General features: G+C 55.3%; 1 protein-coding gene across 1 annotated transcript; it reads right to left on the bottom strand.

The window, feature by feature from the left end:
* Positions 1–6128: 6128 nt before the first annotated feature.
* On the bottom strand, positions 6129–17490 carry TMPRSS5 (transmembrane serine protease 5; the record flags this gene model as incomplete). Its single annotated transcript, XM_082659299.1, has 13 exons — positions 6129–6160; positions 7074–7226; positions 7493–7635; positions 8100–8198; positions 9817–9995; positions 10947–11109; positions 11793–11836; positions 13345–13458; positions 13788–13923; positions 15038–15160; positions 15651–15749; positions 16135–16258; positions 17395–17490. The coding sequence occupies 13 exons, from the start codon at positions 17488–17490 to the stop codon at positions 6152–6154; spliced, it is 1482 nt and encodes a 493-aa protein (XP_082515425.1). The 3' UTR covers positions 6129–6151.
* Positions 17491–17768: the final 278 nt, after the last annotated feature.

The raw sequence follows: 17768 nt of genomic DNA, 5'->3' as shown, positions 1-17768 counted from the left end.
AGTCTGTATTTCTGGTGTATGACCACTGTGGTTGATTCTTTCTGGTAATTTATGACTAGGTCTGCCAGGTTAGCGTGTTGAGGGGTGTGGGGTTAGCATGGTCACCCTGAAGGATGAGGACTTTTTGGTGAGAAAGAAGCATGGTAGTCTGCGTGAGAACTCCCCTGACATTGACCATGGAGGGGGCAGTAAAGGTGGTAGGGGCCCTGTATGTGGAAACTGGCCAGAGTCTTGAGGGTTAGGGGACAAATTCTGCAGAGCCTTCCCCAGACTCCTCACATTTCTCCTCCTCCCTCCTCTCCCCTCAGGTTTCCCACAAAACACACACACACACACACACACACACACACACACACACACACAAATACACAGGCACTCACACAATAATACACCCAGATACACACACAGACACATACAAATACACAGACGTATACCCAGACACACACAGACACAGAAATGCACAGGCACACAGGCATCCATACACACACAGTACGGATGACATCCCCTCCCAGGGGCCACCCCCCGTCTCTCAGACATTCCTCTCTTCTCTCTCCCACCACCAGACCCATTAAAACTGACTTTGTACAAAAAGTGGCCCATTTTTGGTGGCCCCAAGAGAAGTACGATGTCATCAAGAGAGAGCTGGGTGGTGTAGCCTTGGACACACGTGCAGAGGCGACACTGGATCCTGTCCACAGCTACTTTCAGCTAAAAGGTTCTGGATCCCAGCCCCAGGCCAGGCTAGGCTGTGGTAAAAGTCATTTGCTGACTGTGTCCATTACCAGGGCCACGAGTGACAGCCGAGCCCACCCTGGGGCTCTTTCTTTCGGGGTCCCCACTGGCAGCACTGCCTGTCAGGCCCAGCACGTATGTGCCCCTGGGGTTAGAGATTCAAGGACCCAAGCTGCCTGCCGTTGGTTCCTGCAGGGGGAAGGCTGGAGAGTGGGGGGAGGGGCACTCTGGCCCCTGGTAGTTGGAGAGTTGGCCTAAGCAGACCCCTCCCAGCCTCACCTTCACTTGCACCCCACAGCCTTTGCAAAAAGACTGACAAGGGTCTGACTTTCTCCGAGCCCCAGCAGCATCCCCACCTGCTCCCGCCTCTCCTCCCCCGGATCCACTGTACAAATACAGGGCTACTGCCAAGCTGTGGGAACAGTAAATCTTCCTCACTCTTTTATTCATGCCCTCGCGTCTGCAGACAGTGCCGAGGAAAAACAAACCCCACCAAATCCCCACGGACTCCAGCAGTCTGGCAGCCTCTTCTTTGCTCCTCTCTGATCCCCTCCAGGAGGCAGAGGCCAGGAGAAGAGACCGACCCAGCTCTGATGTGGGTGGCAGCTCCCCCCGCCCCCTGCCGCCATCCCCTCCTCCTGAGGGAGCTCAGCGAGCACCTGTCACATGCTGAGCCCTGTACCACGCTCTGGGGAGCGGAAATCAGTGAGACCTGGGGAAACTGGGCGGTCAGTATTCCTGGCTTCCAGGAGAAGCTTGCTCAAAACATTTGGCAAGATGAGTTGCGGCTGCCCTGGGTGCCGTCTGAGGAGCCACCGAGGGGAAGGATGGGGAGCCAGGTCAGCTGCGGCCCCTGTGGAAGGAGGGACTCTCGCTCCAACAGCCTCTGGACCAAGGCAGAATCTCTGCAAAAGAGTCCAGATCTTGAGAATTCCTGGGAGCCTCTCCTCCTGCAACTCTGGGCCACCAGGGAAAGCTGCTTTTAAGCTCAATCAGACCAAAGGGGGACTGGAGGGGGCCAAGGGGAGCTGGATTTTGCCTTTTATACAGAAGAGAGGCGATGGACTTAGCATGACCCACTGTCTTGTTTGCCCAGGACTGCAGGGTTTCTGGGGACACGGGACTTTTGGTGTTACAACTGGGACAGTCCTGGGCAATCTGGGAAGGTGGGGTTCCCCTAACTGAGGGGCCATGGGAAAGGCTTCACCCTCTGTGAGCCTGACATATGGCTCGGGACAGAGGACAGCTTGGACCCAAGCTGCCTGGTAATGGTTCTGCGGGCGGAAAACTTTCTTCACTACTGGGCCACGTGCAGGAGGAAAGGCTGGAGAGCAGGGGGTCCTGTGGGCAGCTCAGGAGCTGTCAAGGGAAAGTAGGCAGAAGAAAAGTGTCTGCGGACTTCAGGGCAGGGAGGAAATTCCCTCACTGTCTCTAGGGAGCTGGCACCCATGGGGCCCCACCCAAAGCCTGGGGTGCTGGGAAGTGAGCTGGGGAGCCCCTGAGAAAACCTGTCCTTGAACCCTTCACCAGTGTACATGGGACATGGGGAAAGATGGCTTTAAAATCTTCTGCCTGGTGCCTCATCCTCCCAGGACCCAGAGGGCAGTCAGAGTGCTGTCCTGGAGAGGGCCTGACACAGCAGAGCAAGCTTGTTCCTTTAGATCTGTCCCAGGGAACAAGCTCTTCTCCATGGGTGTCCCGACTGGATGTTGGGGGTTGCAGAGAGATGTCTCCAGAGGCAGCAGAGGTTTGTGTTAAAGGCGGCCTGATAAGGCAGATCCCACGGAGACGCCCTCACCCAGACCCCTTATTTGATAGATGGGAGACCAAACTCCAAGAAGGCTGAGTCACTAGCTTAGGGCAGCACACTCTCCAGTGGTTAAAGACCCAGACGGGACTGTCCACCATCAGATGCCACAGCCAGAGATTCCTTGGAAGGGAGGATGCACAGAAGATAAGCCCAGGCCTGTGAAAGCCCCCGCCTTCCTGTCACATTAGTGACAGATCACGCCTTCTGGAGCCAGGACTCCTCTCTCCATTCTGTTGAGTCCCCAGCGTGGTCCAGCCCAGCACCAAGCCCAGGAGAAAACCCACCAGCAGATTTCCCTGCACTGCTCGGCCCTGGGGCTCCGGGGCACAGGAAATCTGCAGAGGGTGCCTGCAGGCTCTGCCTCTCCCTTTCCTGGCCTCAGAATGTGTAAGAAAGACCAGCTTCACCTCTCAGTAGGAAGCTGCTCCTTACCTACGATAAGGAGCCTTCCTAGAGGTGGAGGTATTTAAGACACGGTTTAAAGGGCCATTAAGCATACTGGGCTGCAATGAGTTTAGCAGGAAGCAGAGCCCCAGTGACGCAAACACAAAGATATATTCTGGTGTGTCTAGTAAGGAGGTGGGGAGGGATCCAGACCCAGGATGACGAGGGAGGCGCAAGAGTGGGAGCAGGTGTAGGTGGGTTCTCTTCTGAGCAACCAGGAGGGTCCTAAGTACATGGCCAGGAGAGGGCAGAGAAGGAAGAAGAGAGAAAAACAGTGGGGAGACTCAGGAAAACCATCTCCTGACAGCTACTGTACCGCCCTCTAGCATTTACAGCATTTCCAGTTTCGTCCTATTGTGGGTGAACCCAACACTTCCAAAAATAAAATGCAGGAAACAGCCCGAGAAATGTTTCCGAGGAATGACAGGGCTGCCCCCTCGTTCACAGCAACTCTCCTAGGAGAAGCAGGACTCCATGGAAAGTCTAACAAGGAGAGAGAGCCTGCACCCCGCTGTACCCTCCAGACCCCCAAAGCACAGAGAAGGAGTAGATGAGAGAAGGGCTCTACCCTGGGCCTGGCAGCCAGGAGCCACCTTCCTGGGAAGTCTTAGGAGGCTGGCAAGCTCTGCCCAGGCAGGTGGGATGCTGAATCCCTGGGAAGAGAGACAGGTTTCCTGCACACAGAAATGCCCTGACTTAGTCAACAAGAGGCCCTTGGAGCTCCCTTAGCAATTACTGCCGCACCACTCAGCCTCGTGCCTGGCTAGCCGCTAATAATTTATTGCAAATACGTCTCATGGCTCCAATAAGGCAGCCGCTTCTCTGCCTCTGAATTCCCTGCAGAGCGTCACACAGCTGGGCACCCAGCTGGTCCTCATTAAAATCCTTCCAGACCTGCATCTTGTCACCCTTCTTTGCTCCCATCTCCAGCCCTGCCCTCCAGCAGCCGGCCCAGGGAACCCACTTTTCCTCACTTTCCTAAGGGCTGGATTGGTAGCTGCCAATACAGGAAGGGCAGGTGAGAGCCTCTGAGTCTGTAGATCTGACTCGTGGCCTGGTGAAAGATACCAGGACCTTCCATAGGTAAACAGGGAATCGTTATTAGCAAATTCTCTAATTAGGATTCTCTTTATCGTCCTCCTGTGGAAAATACTCATTTGTAACATTTTAAGTCAGACCATGCAGAACTGGAAATCTGTAAGAACGTTGCCCAGGAAGGGTCTCTGGCAGGAGCCTCTTCCCAGGTTTTGGTTACCTCACCTATAAAAAAGAGGGATGGCAATGCCTTACTGTAGGCAGGTGACTAAACCAACCTTCCCATTCTATACTTCTGTGCAATATTGGACCATCTCGTTCATCCGTGTGCAAAACAATGATGTGGATTTGGCGTGAAAAGACTCGAAGTTCCCATCCTGGCTTTGGCGCTTATTAGCGGGCTGGTCCTGGGGAAGTCACTTCAGCTTTCTGAATGAATTTTCTCACCTGTGAAATGGGCATGATAATAATATCTTCACCACATAGATGGTGTGAGATCTAAATGGGATACCACGTGTGAGCAGGATTGATAAACCGTAAAATAGTATCCAAGTGTTACTGGTTATTAACAGATCATAATGACTGTGGTAAATAAAAAGCTCCCTTTAAATAAGCAAACGCCTATGGGCAACAACAGAAACACAAAAAAGATCATCGCTGATGGATTTGGTGGTAACTCTTCCCTGCCCAGGGAGATAGGCAGCCCTGAAACCGCCTCTTGAAGTGGGGACCCACCAGAGTCAGGTAGTAAATGCTGATCTCGGGATGGAGGCTGGAGGTCTCGGGGCTCTCAGAACACAGGGTCAGACTACCCACCACCTGCCAGGGCCTCACCCACGTTGCTTCTGCAGTTGGGCAGCAGACTCCCAGCAGCCACTTCCCCAGCTGTTTTTAAACGACATTAAATTGTGGCCCTTTTTTTTCTAATGCACTTCTTTGCAAAGGAAGCAGACCCTCCAGGAATGAATATTCATTTGTACTACCCCTCAAAAAAATGCTGATAAACTCCCGAAAAAGTTGTGTTATTGCTAAACGCTAATTGCATTTCCTTGGGTAAGCACCATAAAAAATTCATTGCAGCTTTTAGAAATAAGATACCAATTGCATTTTAATCGCTGGAGAGGAGAGAGTGGGGGAGAAGCTTAACCAGGAAAATGCTAACTGGGCAGAAACTCAGAAAGACGTCTCCCGAGCCAGAAAGCCCAGTCCTGAAACAAGAGCTGAGGAGAGATGGGTCTCGTGGGGAAGCCAGACCCTCCCGGAGGGAGCACTGACTCAGTGGCACTCAGACTTGCAGCATCAGAGCACCTGGAAGGCTGGGGCTTTCTGTTGTCAATCATGACATGTAGATTTAACAAGTGTACAGAATTATATGAGCAGGAGTCAGTTCCAGAGCTTTAAGAAACATGTATGGGAGGAAAATTGTAATTCTACTACCCCTTAATGTGGGTGTGAGAGAAAGAGAGAGAAGGGGGGTGGGGGGAGGACGGGACCAAGGCCATACATCATTTCACTTTAATACCAGAAGACCTGGACCAGTTCACAGAACTGTCATTTAAAACCTACACCCTGTTCCAACACCAAGCAGAGTGTTCTTACAGTGCCCCCGCCCCCCGCCCCAGCAGGGCCAGTCAGAGCCAAGTGAGAGCAGGAAGTAGGTGAGATCCACAGAAGAGTGGGGCGGATCCTGACTCCATGGGCTTCACCTGGGCTGGTCCAGCCTTGACCCCATCTGCCCAGGAGCTTCCCAGCCTGGGTCTGTAGGGAGGCACTTCCCCCACCTGAGAGCACAGGGAGAAGGCAGGCCCAGGGCATCCCTGAGCATCCTCCCAAAAGATGCGCACAGGGGCTGGTGTGGGCGGGGGGCAGAAGGGCAGGCTCCCGACTGCCACCAGCACCCTCTTCCTCTCCAGCTGCTCCCTCCCCACCTCCCGGCTCCCCGACCTTCCCAACACAACCCCAGCTCCTCTCCTGTCATTGAGGCTCTCTGGTGAGATAGAGGGGCTGGAAATCAGGGCTGGAGGGGAGAGGCCCTGTGGCCTGGAGGCTGGCCGGTGGGTGGTGACTGTCTCTTGTGCAGTGATAAGAGATCCACACCTTCTGCATCCGGGGCTGCTGCTTCTCCTCCATCTAGTGGACCTGCCAGAGACCCCAGGAAACATGAGGCTGGTATGCAATGAGACTGAGGAAACAACAGGACCAGGGGAGGGAGTCCTGGGCTGAAAGAGAAAGGAGCTGATCTACAGAGTGGCTCCACCCTCGGTTAGCCGCGTAACTAGCATTTTAATAAATCACTTAACCACTCAGAACCTTCATTTCCACTTCTATCCAATGGGGCTAAAACATCTGCTTCTCTAGGTTTTTTGTAAGGTTTGAATGCGAAGGTGGATGTGTAGGTCACCAGTAAACTCTACCGTTTATTATCTACCACCTGCCCTGAGCCCAGCCTTGCAGAAGGATGCTTCCCACGATCACATCCTGCATTTGTAAAGTACTTTATACAGATCACGTGCTTTTATACACATTCTCTCACTTGGCTCTTCCCCTGAACGGATGAAGTGGAGTGGCCGGCCCAGGATCACACAGTTGCTGAACTCAAACTGCTAAATGCTGAGCTCTCTCCCTAGGGCAGGGAGAGCAGGCACGACCAGGGATGAGTAATGGTCATAAGTAAGTACGTAATAACACCTGGATCACTCACTCTAAGCCTAGCGCTGGGCAGGCCTTAACTCGTGTCATCGTCACATATGACGGCATATACGGTAGCCACGATGGTTACTACCAGGACACTGAGGTTTACCAAAGTTAGGAATTTGCCACAGGCCACACAGGAAATGGAAGATCTGGGCTACAAATTCAGGTTAACTCTTCCTTAGTGAATGCTTAAATTGATAGAATGGATTCAACGTTATAAGCATCACTTCTTCCTTCTCCCAGTCTGGGAATATTCCCCAGCTCCCAGCAGGGCCCAGGCCCGAGGGATGAGGGTCACGGTTTCCGAGGGTTACTGGTCCTTCACAAACAGGTCTGCCCCACCTGCCCCCCGACTCACCTGCGCCGTGTCCTGGATCCAGTCCAGGAATTCGGCAACCTTGGCGTAGACGCCGGGGTGGTTGGGCTCTGCGCAGCCGCGGCCCCAGCTGACCACCCCCACCAGGCGCCACGTGCCCTTGTCCAGGCACACCAGGGGACCCCCGCTGTCCCCCTGCGGCATCCAGGCACCGGGACACAGAGTAACAGGCAGTTAGTCCTTCCTGGTGGAGTGGCGGCAGACCACTCCCCAACCGCCGACCCCGGCTCTGGGAACACAGGTGGTCCTGCTTCCAGGACGATCCCGTCTTGCCTCGTGCCCCCCTTCAACCCGCAGCGCGCTGCCCACTTGCCTGGGCGCCCCGCTCGCGGAGAGGGTGTCAGCTGGGCGCCCGGCCGCAGGCCCCGCCCACCCCACACCGGGCCCCCGCCCGCCCGCACCTGGCACGCGTCGGCCCTCTGATCCAGGTAGCCGGCACACAGCATGCGGGGCGTGAGGGCCCCGCTGTACACGCAAGAGCTGTTGCAGAGCTGGGTGCTGAGCAGGGGCACCACCGTGTCCCGGAGCGTGTCCGACCTGTGGGCTGCGGGAGGCAGATGCGGAGATGGAGGGGCGCAGAGCAAGGCCCGGGAAAGCAGGGCAGCAAGAGGGCCTTAGAGGCCCCGGAGGTGCGGAGGCCCAAAGAGGGGAGCCCAGGATGGGAGCTGTGGACTCTGGGCGAGGAGGCAGGGGTCCGTCAGACTTGGGGGCTGGGAGCAAAGAGGAGTAGACCCCACACATACACCCTGATGCTGAGGCCGTGGCCCTCCTGGGAGAAGGGGAGGGGGAGGAAGGGGCCTGGGTTTAGGGGAAAACACCAGGTTGTTCTCCCAGAAAGACCCAGGCAGGGGAGACTGGGGCCCCTGGGTGTGGCCAAGGGTGATGCCAGAGGAGAAGGGGGCTGGTGCTGCCCTGTGGCCAGGGAAGGAGGAGGTGCCTCACCTTGGGAAAGGATGCCTCCCCGACACCCACACCCCTGTGCACCCCGGGCCCTGGGAGCTGACTCACTGTGGCTGGGGTCAGTGTGGCCCCAGCCAGACACCCAGCACTGCGAGCCCCTTGGAAAATCCTGCTCTTCAGCCGGCAGGCACACGGCGCCCACGGTGTCTGTGGAGAGGCAGGGGTCCCGGATCCCACTCCAGCTCGGCCTCCCTGCCCGCGAGCCTGGGAAAAGGACCAGGGCGGGCGCGTCCTCCACGCCCCCTTCTCAAACAGTCCTGGCTCCGGCCTCCCGTACAGCTGTGCGGGTCAGGTACTGCCCCCCCTGGGAGCCACCATTCACGCAGAGGACAGTGTGGAAACTGCAGTGTGCCTGGTGCCCTAGGCCGGGCGGTATACACACGGTGCATCCCCACCTAGGGCTGAGGGGGGATGGAAACTCCTTCTGGGTGTTTGTACCTAATTTCTCCTAATGATGACCCATTTTGGATTTTCCCCAGGGTGTGTGGACCCTCTTGGGACATGGTTTCCAAAAGTGTGCGACCTGTCCTGTGGGCAGAGCCTGAACCTGATTTTACGTAATGCATAGACCTGCCGTTAGATAAATGCCACTTCGCTGGGAGAAAGTATTTCCTCTTCGGTTCTCTTTCAGCCCCTCTTCTGCACCAAGGAGAAAGCGTCTGTCTGGTGCTACTCTGTGCCTCTCTTCACGCTTGCCCACTCCTTCCAAGCACAGAGAGAGCGGCCTGACGCGGCAGTTCCGCAGAGCACAGCGCCTAGCTGGGACCTGAGCACTGTTTTGTGCTGTTTTGTTTTCACTCTGTGCATTTTTGTGGTTATTATCTATTTAATATAAGTCATATGGATTCTCCAATTAGGTAGTAACCTAACATTTCCCTTTAAATATATTCATGTCAATTTAGAAGCATTAACTGTTGAACAACGGTGCAGAGAGCACCCATATACGGTAGAATTTGTGAACGGCATAGAGCAACCACTGTTGCTGGGGAAACCCAAGGCTCCAGGTAGCAATGGGAGGGAGGAGTGCTGAGTGTGTGTGTGTGTGTGTGTGTGTGTGTGTGTGTGTGGTGTGAGAGTAGGTGTGCACAGGAGTAGGTGTGCATACTTATGTGAGCCTTGCATGAGTGTGTGAGCGTGTGAGGGCATGCACACGTGTGTGTGTGTATGTGCGAGCATGTGTGTCTGTAGGTGAGTGCACTTGGCACGTGCGTGTGGAAGAGCTGCCCTTCAAGCAGATGCTGTGGAGGAGACGCTCTGCCCCGGGAATTGTTTGCCTCGTGAACTTGAAGAGAGTCAATTCGCTCTCTAAAGGTCAACATCCTTATCTACATACACCAGCCTCAGCTCCCCGTCAGGTTTGTTCTGAGGATGGGGTGAAAGAATATTTGGTAAGGTAAATCTTATTAACCGTAACATGGTGCTAGTTATTAACTGTTATCCTATTAACTGTCAATACATAGTTAACTATTATTCACTATAGCCCAGCTGGGACCTGGCACCAGCAGCCTGTTGGGAGATGGAGCCACTGAGAAGCTCTTCTTGGGACCTCGAGGCAAATCCCGCCTGCAGCCCAGATGGGAAAAGGGCCAGAACCTTTGTCCCCAAAAGAGTGTGTAGAAGCGTTGGCGTCACCCCAGGTCCAGGTGATGCCAGAGTCCACGACGGTCACCAAATGAAGTGAACGTTGGGTTCACAGCACAAGGGGGTCTTAGGAACCCACGGGGCTCTCGCACTCCCTGTGCCATCCCTCTCACCACAGCCTCACCTGAGAAGTGGAGCGGGGTCCGGAGCTGCAGGAGGGCCACGTCGTAGTCGTGGCTCTGGGCACTGTACAGAGGGTGGGCGATGATCCGCTCCACCACAGCCCCCTGGTGTGGCCTGACCGTGCTGTGGCTGACCAGCCCCGCGTGGACCCGCCAGCTGGACCGGCGGGACAGCCTGAAACTGCACAAGGGAGCTGAGCTGAGCCTGGGGGAGGAAGGGGCCGGAGACGTTGACATAAATGAGTTGGTTGGGGGAGGAAGCCAACAAGCACGGCTGTTAGTGGGGGCCCCATCACCAGGCTGCAAGCTCCCAGAACCCAGGCCTCTTAGAATCCCCCAGCAGCTGGCAAGGCACTGGGCATGCAGTAGGTGCTTAATAAATGCTCAGGCACTGATGGAGAGAGAAGTGAGACACTGTGATCATTGGCCACCACCCCTGCACTCTCCGGCATAACCCCCTTCAAGTTTTACAGCAAACATGGAAGGGCCTTGTGTGATTATCATAGCTCTAAGCGAGTCAGCAAAGCTTTCCTCAGTGCTGTCTCCCCACTTCCTAAGTGTGATGGCTGGGGAGGCACTTCGGCTCTCCCAGCCTCGGTTTCCTCACTATAAGATGAGGATTACATCACCTGCCTTGCCCGCCATCAAGAGAAGAGGGCCGAAGAGCTCATTCATTCCTTCCAACCAGCATTTATTAAGCACCTACTATATTCCAGGCCACAGGGACAAGGCAAGGGAAAAATCAACAAAGGGATTCAGTGGTAAACAAGACTCTTCCCTGCCCCCATGGAGCTTCCAGTGTAAAGGGGAAGAAAGACATTAAACAAATAATTACATGGAAATTGATTTAATTACAGTGGTGATAAACGTTAAGAAGCATGGAAGGCTGTGAGTGCGAAAGCATTTTAAAAACGTGAAGACCAAACAAAACTAAAGAACCAATATTTGTATGATGACTGCTATTTAGGCAGAGCTGTTCTTGGCACTGAACAGGGAGAATTTCACAAACACCGCCCGGGCCCACTCTCAGCAGACATGGGAGGTGGACAGTTGGACATTGTATACAGGACACACCAACGGCCAAAGAGAAAACGCTAGGGGGAACCCTCCCCCCGGCAGCCCCCAGCCTTGCCTGTGCACACAGTGCGCCGCGGTCACCACCCAGTGCGGGGCCAGCACGGAGCCCCCGCATGTGTGCCGGGCACCCAGGGCCACGCTGGCCTGCCAGGGCCAGCGCCCGGGAGCCACCGCCTGCCCGCCCACTATCTGGGAAGCCAGGGGCCTGGTCCCACACTCTGCAAACAGACAAGCACAGGTGAGATGGAAAGAACGCGGGGTGGGTGTCAGCACTGTGCTGACTGTCGAGGCCTGTGGTGCAGCGTGGACGGCTCCCATTTATCATTCCTGGCCCTAAGCATGGGGCGGGAAGCTGGAAGTGTTGCTTACACATCCACCTGCCCCATCAGACGGTGCGCTCGCTGAGAGCAGGGGTGCTGCCTGCACCATCTATGGAGCCCCAGGATCTAAGAAAACGCCTGTCCCACAGGAGGGGTCAAATGGTGGCATGTGGACAGACACGTGGAAGGACAGATGAAGAGATGGCTAGACAACCGGGAAGGCGGGTGAAAGGCACTCTGCAAACTGTCTCTCACTTGGCCCCTCTTCCCCACCATCCTTAGTCTCCAGAAGCTGCTGTTTCCCCTTTCCCCAGAGGCCAGGGAACGTCGGAGGCCAGGGCGGGGAGTGAGGCAAGGAGGTCATCCACCCAAACCAGTGGCTGGTGGCGAATGGGACAGAGGTGTAGACGGGGCTCTGTTTGGGCAGAACTCTGTCTGCAAGAAGGGGCCCTGCAGGCAGGTGAGCAAGGACCCCTACCCCAGACCCAGCTGAGCTTCCCAGTGGGGATGTCCCACCCTGAGGGCACGGGGGAGATGCCCTCCTCCCACCGCCTCCTTCCCGGACCCAGGACAGGACTCACCAGAGCATCTGAGGGAAACAATTTGACCAGAAGTACAGCTGCCCCTGCAAAACAGAGGCAGTGCCAGCAGGAAGCTGGGCGGGGCCCACCCCAGGCTGCACACCCACCCGAGGGCCTGGGGGAGGGGGTCATTGTTGGGGGAAGCAGTGGGGGCCTCTCTGTAGCCACAGCCACCTGCTTCCTGACCCCACCCAAGCCCCCAGGCCCCTGCTTGTAGCAGGTCTCTGGGACAGCAGCTGTGCTCTGCCCAGTCGTCCCGGGCACACAGGACTTCGTGGTCCTCCAGTTGGATCTGGGCAGGACCCAAAGTTATAAATGGAGGGTTCGTGAATGTGAAAATCCGGCTGTTCCCACTAAGGCCCGTGAGTAATGTGTACTCAGCGGATGAGTGGGTAAGAGAGTGAGTGAATGGACTCAGTTCTTCACCCCATGCTGCGGCCTCAGATGACTCCACTCTCTCCCAAGCCCTTCACCTGGCCCTGTGTACTCATATGCCTGCTCTCCTCTTTCCCCTCCTCTTACTTAGCTAAACCTCAACTCCTGGGAGTTCCCTGGCGGTCCAGGGGTTAGCACTAGACGCTTTCACTGCTGAGGGCCCAGGTTCAGCCCCTGGCTGGGGAGCTAAGATCCCACAAGCCACATAGTGCGGCCTAATATAAATAAATACAATTTTAAAACACACTGTTAAAAAGGAAAAAACATCAACTCCTTTTGGAGCAAAGCCCTCTTTCTTGACTTCTCTCTTGCCCCCAGCATCCTAATGCCTGGATTCTACTAGTTTCCCAAATCCATGGCCCCCCGGCTCTCCTGGCAGAGTCAGTCCCACTCCTACTTCCCTTTGCCCATCAAGGTATCTAAGACAGGGACCCCACGTTCCCCTGATCGGCCCACAGGGGACAGGAGCTGGACAGGAGGGTTCTGAGATTCAGGCGGGAACAGTGGTGAAGGGGTGAGAAGGCTTTAGAGCAGGGACAGGAGGAGGCTGCTGGAAAGCTGGAGGCCACCCAGGCAGGGTGAAAACCCGCTCAGCTTGCACCCACCCCCAGGATTTGGGGAAGGGGCCATCCCAGAGCCCTCTCTTCTCTGGAGGGTCTCCAGGGTCCAGACAGTTAACCATCTCTCTCCTGAGATAGCAGAATTATCCACATAAAGTGCGGCAGGGGGGAGAGGGACTAGTTTGGAGACAGGAACCTCGTTTCAAGACTTGCTTTGGCTGCTATCGGTTCTGTGACCTTGCACAAGGCCCTTTACTTCATTGAGTCTCAGTTTCCCCACCTGTAAAATGGGAATAGGAGTACCATTTCAAATCCTCCGACAATAACACCCAATCCTGCCGTTCTCGTGAGGGGCCAATAAGATGATGTATGTGAAACTTTGGTGGGCGGGGCTCCTGTGAGCTGAGTCAGCAATTTCTAATTGGGAAATAGTCCTCTTTGTTGTCCTGTCTTACACCTCCAGTGTCCTCGCCACCAGGCTCTCATGATAGGAATATTTTTGCTGCATTGTTCACCGGGAAGTGAGGGGCATCACTCAGCCCCCTGAGAAGCCCTACCTCGGCTGCCACACCTCCTCCGGGAGGCCTCCCAGTCTAGGAGAGAGCTGAGCAAACTGCCTGGAGCTGTTGAGCCTGATGTCAGACAGGTTCACTGCCTTGTGGTCTGTGAGTCTTGGCAGGAGAAGGGAATAAAACGGGAGGAAATCAGCTTTAAACTGACGATCAGCGCGAGAGATGGGGGTTAAGTATAACCGGAATGTGATACTATACCAGTGAACAAGACTTTGACAATGACCTCTTCTGGGATTTATATTTGTTAAAAATCAAGGATGTTCAAAGGAGAGAAACAGACCGGGGCACCATCATGCCCAGAGGCCAGGAGATGACCAAAATGACCTCCTGAGTACTTCGATGGTGACAGACAGATAGAGGTCTTCAATGCTCATCCCCCACCCACCAGCTCTCCACCCACCCCAGGCCCCACTTCTGGCCCCAGCTACCTGAGATGCCCAAGGCTCCGGCAGATCCGTACCCCCAGGGCAGAGCTCCAGCCCTCATGGCAGACCAGGAGCCAGTCTGGCCGGGCCCTCACCTGCACTTCCAGCAAGAAGTCCTCGGTGTTTATTCTGAAAGACACTGAAACCACAGCATGAAAGCCACATCCCACCTGCTGCGGGATGGAGGGGCGGCATGGGCAGGGAGAGCCGGACCTGGCCACCACGGGACCTAAAGAGGCCTTCACGATAGCATCTGGGTCACCCCATATCGAGCTCCCTGTTCCCCAGGGAGCCAGCCGGTTCCGAGAGCAAAATAACCCCTCTTTGCGCAGCCTTTTAGGTTTGTGTTTTAACCAAGTGCTTTTAAAGGTGCTCCATCACTAAGTGTCACAGCAACCCTGTGGGGTGAGAATTCCCATCCTCCACATTCTGCAGAGGGAAGTAAGGCACGGAGGTTAAGCGACCCATCCTAGGTCACAGGATCTGCAAGCGATGGATCCAGGTCTTCTGATTTCAAATCTCATGACAATACTAGGGATGGTTCCTGTTCGTTGAGCATCTGCTTTTTCCACGCTCTGTGCTAAGCCCTTTTATTTTATGCTCTTATTATGCTTCCAACTTCAGGCGGTAACTATTTTCATCTCCACTTCATGGAGAAGGAAACGGAAGCTCAAAGCAGTAATGGAACCAAAGGCACACACAGCTAGCAAAAGCAGGCTCCAACCTGACCCTAACTAACCTCTATAACTGATTCTACCCGCAGCCTTAGCAGCACCGTATCTGCTGACCCTCAACTCTTACCTGGAGGCGAGGGGACAAGGTTTGGGTGCGGGATGCGGAGACAACGCGGTGAGACGTTCCCAGCCCTCTGTGTGTTCTTTGCCCTGGACCCAGACCCTTGCCGGCCCCGCGCTGGCCCCCGCCCCCCACATCTGGCTTCTCTTCCCCACACCGCAGCCTCACGCTGCCCAAAGGGCGAGTCGCCATCTCTCCTGGCAGCCTGGGCTCTTGCCCATGCCCCCGCTAGAGATCAAGACCGTCCCCCAGGAGTGCTGAAAGCTCTAAATCAGAGGTCAGCTCTACAAGGCTGGGCCGTGGCTCCACCCTCACAGTACGGGAAACACAGGTGGGTGGCAGCGAACTCGTGGCCCTTCAGTTTGGTCCTCTTGACCCAAGCCAGAAGGGAGGATCCCACAGCTGTGCAGGGGCCCGGGGCCCAGGTAGGAGTCCTGCGACCTTGGGGCGCGGCCCACCTGCTCTGGGAAGCGAGGGGAGCAGGGCTTCCTCACCGCTGGCCTCCGAGCAGTTTAAGCTCATATCCTCATCCTGCAGGGTCCCGGGAACAGGCTGAGGGGCAGCCGGCCACAGATACAGCGCTTCAGAGGACAAAGACAAGGAGAGGCTGGGGGAAGGAAGGGACTCCCCTAGGAGGGGGCCAAGGAGCAGAGCAAGGGACCTGCAGCAGAGGGAGGCAAAGGCAGCCTCGGGGGGGCTCCTCACCGCCCTGCCCGAGGCAGGCCCCCCGCAACGTGCAGAAGAGAGCCATTGCGCTCTCAATGTCTCTGTCTCTGTCCCTGTCTCTCCCTCTGACTGGGAAAGATCTCTTGGAGAAGTTTGACAAGGGCCTCCCTGGATCATCCACTCAAGCACATTTCTCACTGTAGGGCTGAAATGTTCTTTACGGAGAGCCCGAGTCCCTCCTGCTGGCCCTTCACCCCGTTTCTACGTGCTGTCTACTCAGACTAGATGGAAAAGACGCTCATCCCACCTGCCTTGAACACCTGCTCAGCATCTGCTCCACTCTCCCAGCATCCCCCAGATCCTGTTCGTTGCCCCTCCCCTGCCACTGAAGGTCCCAGCACTGACCTAGAAGCCAGGAGCCAATGCTTGCACCAGCCAGCAACGCCAGGGCTCCGAACGCCGCCCAGCCGCGCCGCCCTGTGCACCAGCGCCCTGCCCAAGAGACTGTGGGGGAGGAGGGCAGAGGAGCATCTGGGGACCCTGCCTCCGCCTGCCAGCCGCACTTCACCCCGAGGCACCACCCCGGGACCAGGCAGCCGCCGACTCGCAGCGGTAGTCTGCCCCACTGCACCTGCCCGCCTCCCCCGGCCCCATCATCCTGGGGCGGGTAGGGGGCAGAGGTCTGATCACGGGCGCCTCGGAGCCCACTCAAGCCCCCAAATGGGAAACAGCAAAAGCAGGTCTGGGATAAATAGTGAGATAGCCTCTCCCCATCAGTCATTTAAGGCTGACCTGGGAAGATCTGGGGAAAAAGAATCTGGAGGATGTAGGAAGATTGTCCCTTCACTGCCCCCACCCCGTCATTCCCCGATGGCCCAGTCTGGCCTACTGGGTTGCTGCTGGGCCTCGGGCCTCCGCAGTGGGTCTCCTGGCTCTGCTCTGAAGATCCAGGATCCTGGACTCTCCTCTGCATACTGAGCCTCCATGGGGGCTTGGCCATCCAGCATCAGGCTCTGGGGAAATAGCTGTCAGTCACTCACCAAGGAGAGAAATCACCACCGACCACAAGAAGTCCCCACTCTCTAACTCCAGCCGGGCCCTCGTTGCCACTTGTGAGCCTTTTTTCATCTTGGGGACTCCATGTGTGTTCCCGTAGATGCCCCTAGGGCCTCCCTGCTCTCCTGGAGCCCCTAGCCCCACCCACCTTTCTCTCACACAGCCAGTAAGTGTCAGAGCAGAGACCTGAGCCCAGATCGGGCCAACTCCAACGCCCGCACTCTTCGCCACCCCCTTGGAAGTGGTGACATGGTGGCATGGAAGACATCCACTGAATCCCTGAACATCCCTCCTCAGATCCTAAGATCCCATCCTTCCTCATTCCCTCCTATTTTGGAGGAAAAACTGCCCCTCCCCTACGAACCATGCATTCATTCACCCAGTAAATAGTGTTCAGCCCAAGTGGACAGTCCACGGTGGGGATACTGTAAGTCCAAGGTAAATTAACATGGACCTCCACAACCACCGCCTCAAAGAAGCTACCTGTGAGTCCTGAAGATAAGTCATGTAAACAAAGCAGCACAGGTTCAGTGACAGAAGAGGAGTTCAGTTTAACTAACATTGGAATTCCAAAGGAGAGCTTACTTCTTGTTGGGGAGATCAAGAAAGGCTTCCTGGAAGAGGCAGCCTCTGAGACAGGCCCTCATAGATGAATAGGGTTTGAACTGACATATATGGTCATTGGGTGTTCCAGGAAAAAGGTGTTGAGGAGGCAAAGGAATGGGAGTAAGAAAGCATAGAGTGGGGTAGGTCAGACATTTGCCTAAAATTCATGTGCCATGAAGAAGAGTAATGGAAAGTAAGATCTCGGCAAAAACACTGGACCAGCAGTTCAAAGCTAAGTCTACAGCCTACTATATGAACTTGGTAACTCATCAGCCCTCCAAATGTCAACTTTCTCCTTTATGAAATAAGACTGATAACCCCTGCTGCCCATTGAGGAGTCTCCCCCACCTAGCTTTGCCTCCATTCCTTCTCCATGCCAGAGCAATATTTCTAAAATGCAAACATTAGCAAGTTAACACTGTCTTTAGAGTATCTAATGATCTTTGTAGCCTTCAGGGTAAATCCAAATCTCCCTTGCATAGCTCACAGCATCCTCTGTGATCTCGCCCCTCCTCGCCTCTCCATCCTCACCTGGCAGCACTAACTCCTCCACGGCGTAACTCAGGGTGATACTAACACACATGCCTGTCCTCAGCATCCTCTCACTCTCACCACGGAGGCATGGCACCTGCTGTCCCCTTCCCCGCAGACTGTCTCCTATGACCTTGCAAGATTCAGCTTAAGTGTCATTTTTCCAGGAAGCTTTCTTCAACCCAGGTAGCACCTATTGTGACCCTCTATTATGCTCATTTACTTCTCTCTCTCTCCTTCCTCTCTGGTCTAGGCATCCCAGAGTCTAGCTCAAGGCCTAGAACAAAGTGGGAATTCAGTTAATGCACACTGAATAAAAGGAAGGAAGGA

The sequence above is a fragment of the Grampus griseus genome (genome assembly GCF_964374135.1).
Source record: "Grampus griseus genome assembly, chromosome: 8".
NCBI classification, from domain to species: domain Eukaryota; kingdom Metazoa; phylum Chordata; class Mammalia; order Artiodactyla; family Delphinidae; genus Grampus; species Grampus griseus.
The sequence above is the reverse complement of the archived record's forward strand: the minus strand, read 5'-3'. Positions and strand labels throughout refer to the sequence as shown.